Raw genomic sequence first — 2,668 nt, 5'->3', positions numbered from 1 at the left:
ACAGTCACTTCTACTGTGAAACCAACCGTCTCCATGTCTGATACCTTGGGACCTCAGTATACCTCGACTTACACCACGACGAAGCCCGACGGCTCTGTGGAAACAGAGTGTATTGTGGTTATCGTTACAACGGATGCTGCCGGTTCTCTGACCACAAGAGTTTCGACGATGATGAGTGGTTACAATTCAGAAAGTATACTGACGAGATCTCCAGAGGAGTATAGCTTGAAGACCTCTACGTCCACTGCTTATGCGGCAAGTGTGCCTCCTGATACTAGCTACACAATCGAAGTTGTCTCGACTTTAACAACTGTCGTTTTTGGACCAAGCTCGTCTTTAACTACCATGGTGACATACACCCTGACTGCGTGTATCAACTGTGATTACGGCGAATTAGCTAGTGAGTCGGCATACTATCTGAGTACTGCCACAGACTTGGGCCCTATGAGCGAATCTCAAACATCATCAATTTCGACTTTTAATAGAGCTGCATCCAGCTCTAGGCTTCTGGGTATGGTTCTTGTGCCCTTGTTAGCAATTTTGCTCTAGTTGTTCCTTTTTGAAGATTCTGATATTTTCTTTTGCTGTACCATATTTTCGAGGATGTTAGCTTGGACGATGTTTTTCCCTTGATTTTGTTGATCATTGCCTTGAGTTTAGCCGCCGCTTTTACATATTTTTTCGCCAGCCACCAGGCTGATCTTTCAAATAAATTTTGCTTCTAGAATCGTTCGCTTTTTTGTAGAAATCGCCAGAGACAACAAATCGTAGCCTACCATGTTATGTTTCTTTGCTTTTATGTGCACCTAGAAAAATCACGCTTAACATGTTTAACTGCGCCACATTACATCAAATGCACCCAGGCTATCAGCTCTCGGTTAATCAATTCGAACTGTGATCTCCCTATGTGCAATAGTTTCCTGAGATTCTTAAGCAGCCAATTACAAGCATCAAAACATTGCCATTTCATTTATTTTGGGGCTTTCTTAGATCTTACATCAATTTATCGTATATTTAACCAACATCAAACAAATGGACTAACTTATCTCATACCTTCCCGTTCATCCCAGGGATTCTCTTACACGTTCCGTCTACGAAAAAATCATTTTACACTAAAAGTTAGAATTATTCTTTTGTCGTTTTTCCAGTGTTATGAACTTTCGGACAAGCATTTTTAGTGATATTGAGAATAAGCTGAGCCACAAATGGCTCGGAGCTAAAGTTGCTTCATGAGCAGGGAACAGAAAGTACTCCTGAATTGTACATGGCTAAATATGCACAGCAAAGCGATCTTTGACTTTTCCACTTCTTCGTCTTTCACTTGCTGTCCTATGAATCAAATATTGATATCTATTTCGCAATATAGCGCACTCCAAGCTTAAACTCACCACATATTTTTTGTTGACAAATTTTTCGAAACTTTGAGAAATATTAAACGATAACAAGACACCACTCGCATACAGTATTTAGCATAGCCCCGAAGGCGAAGAACCAAGAAAAATTAAAAAAGGTAACAACAGAACATACCCTGGGGTACATGAATTTAGCTCAGCCTATTTTTCAAAATAGCACAGTCTCTGGTATGAAAACATCACGGGGCCTGGAAGACAACAAATTTTGATAGACATACATCAAGATCAAGCCTTCGCTTCATAATGCTTGGTAACATTGGACAAGAGAAATTAACTATGAAACAAAATATCACAGTAATAGTGAGCAGGTATTTTTGAATTCAAAACAAAAAATTTGTGACATCTCTGGAAAGGTCACATTCTTATATTATTAGCCAAATGTGATTTTTTGGAAGACGATCCTTTTCGCAGGTGTATCCCTGTGAGCATTTTCAGGCACCTTATATTAACTCTATGGGCAAAATTAAACAGCATCATGTACGCTTTGGGAAGGCCTAGGGAATGTTTAAATGCATTTGCGTATTGTCTCAGTAGTTGGAACCATCTGTATTTGTATACACAAGCATCTGTTGAAGTCTACTCCGCTCATTAGTGCCAATAGATCACTATAGATGATGCTTCTGTGAGTATAAAAGCTGATATTCCTATTACCAGAAGAAGCGGAAATAAATGACAGAACAGGTAGTGAGATCCGCTAAAGAAAATAGTTTGTGATATGGATTTAACCATTCTTGAAGTTTCCTTCGAGGTATAAAGAAGACATGATCCTGACGCGGTTCTCGGAAAGATTTCTCGTCGGTAGTTGAGTCAGTAATAATACACTGAGACCTATTAAAGTGGAAATAATTTAAGAGAGGAGAAAGCTTGCAAAGATAAAATCCTCAAAGGAAAGATTTACTTCCTAAAAATTAGCAGTACCATGGAGATGGCTCCACGCAGCAATCCATATAGATATATTTCCTTCGGGATCCTGCAAACCTCGACAGAAAGCGAAGCATTGATATTAATGAAGGCAAGTTTTGGAAAAGCATGTCCTGGGACACAGAATTTTGGATTCTTTCATTATCCTCAAAGATGAATTTCAAAGAAGAAATTCACGCTTTTCCCACTATAAAAAACCCTGATGGGCAAACAGCAAGCTTTTGAGAATAAATACTTCACTGTGTGAATGTAAGTCCCTGGTATCAGCTAGGGTCAATGGACTGCATATATATATATATATATATATATATGTACTTTGATTACGGTGAGATCCG

General features: G+C 38.9%; 2 protein-coding genes across 2 annotated transcripts; both read left to right on the top strand.

Moving 5' to 3' along the window:
* On the top strand, nucleotides 1-666 carry METBIDRAFT_33905 (uncharacterized protein; the record flags this gene model as incomplete). The annotated part of the gene is made up of 1 exon (XM_018856421.1): nucleotides 1-666. A coding segment is annotated over one exon (549 nt), but the record flags the coding sequence as incomplete, so codon positions are not given.
* A 1,571-nt stretch (nucleotides 667-2,237) lies between these two features.
* Nucleotides 2,238-2,510, top strand: METBIDRAFT_33904 (uncharacterized protein). The gene has a single exon (XM_018856420.1). It carries the CDS (start codon nucleotides 2,332-2,334, stop codon nucleotides 2,488-2,490), a length of 159 nt encoding a protein of 52 aa, XP_018709222.1. The 5' UTR covers nucleotides 2,238-2,331; the 3' UTR covers nucleotides 2,491-2,510.
* The last annotated feature ends 158 nt before the right edge of the window (nucleotides 2,511-2,668 follow it).

The sequence above is a fragment of the Metschnikowia bicuspidata genome (assembly GCF_001664035.1).
Source record: "Metschnikowia bicuspidata var. bicuspidata NRRL YB-4993 chromosome Unknown METBIscaffold_28, whole genome shotgun sequence".
NCBI classification, from domain to species: Eukaryota; Fungi; Ascomycota; class Pichiomycetes; order Serinales; family Metschnikowiaceae; genus Metschnikowia; species Metschnikowia bicuspidata.
Note: the sequence above shows the minus strand (reverse complement) of the source record. Positions and strands in the feature narration are given on the sequence as shown.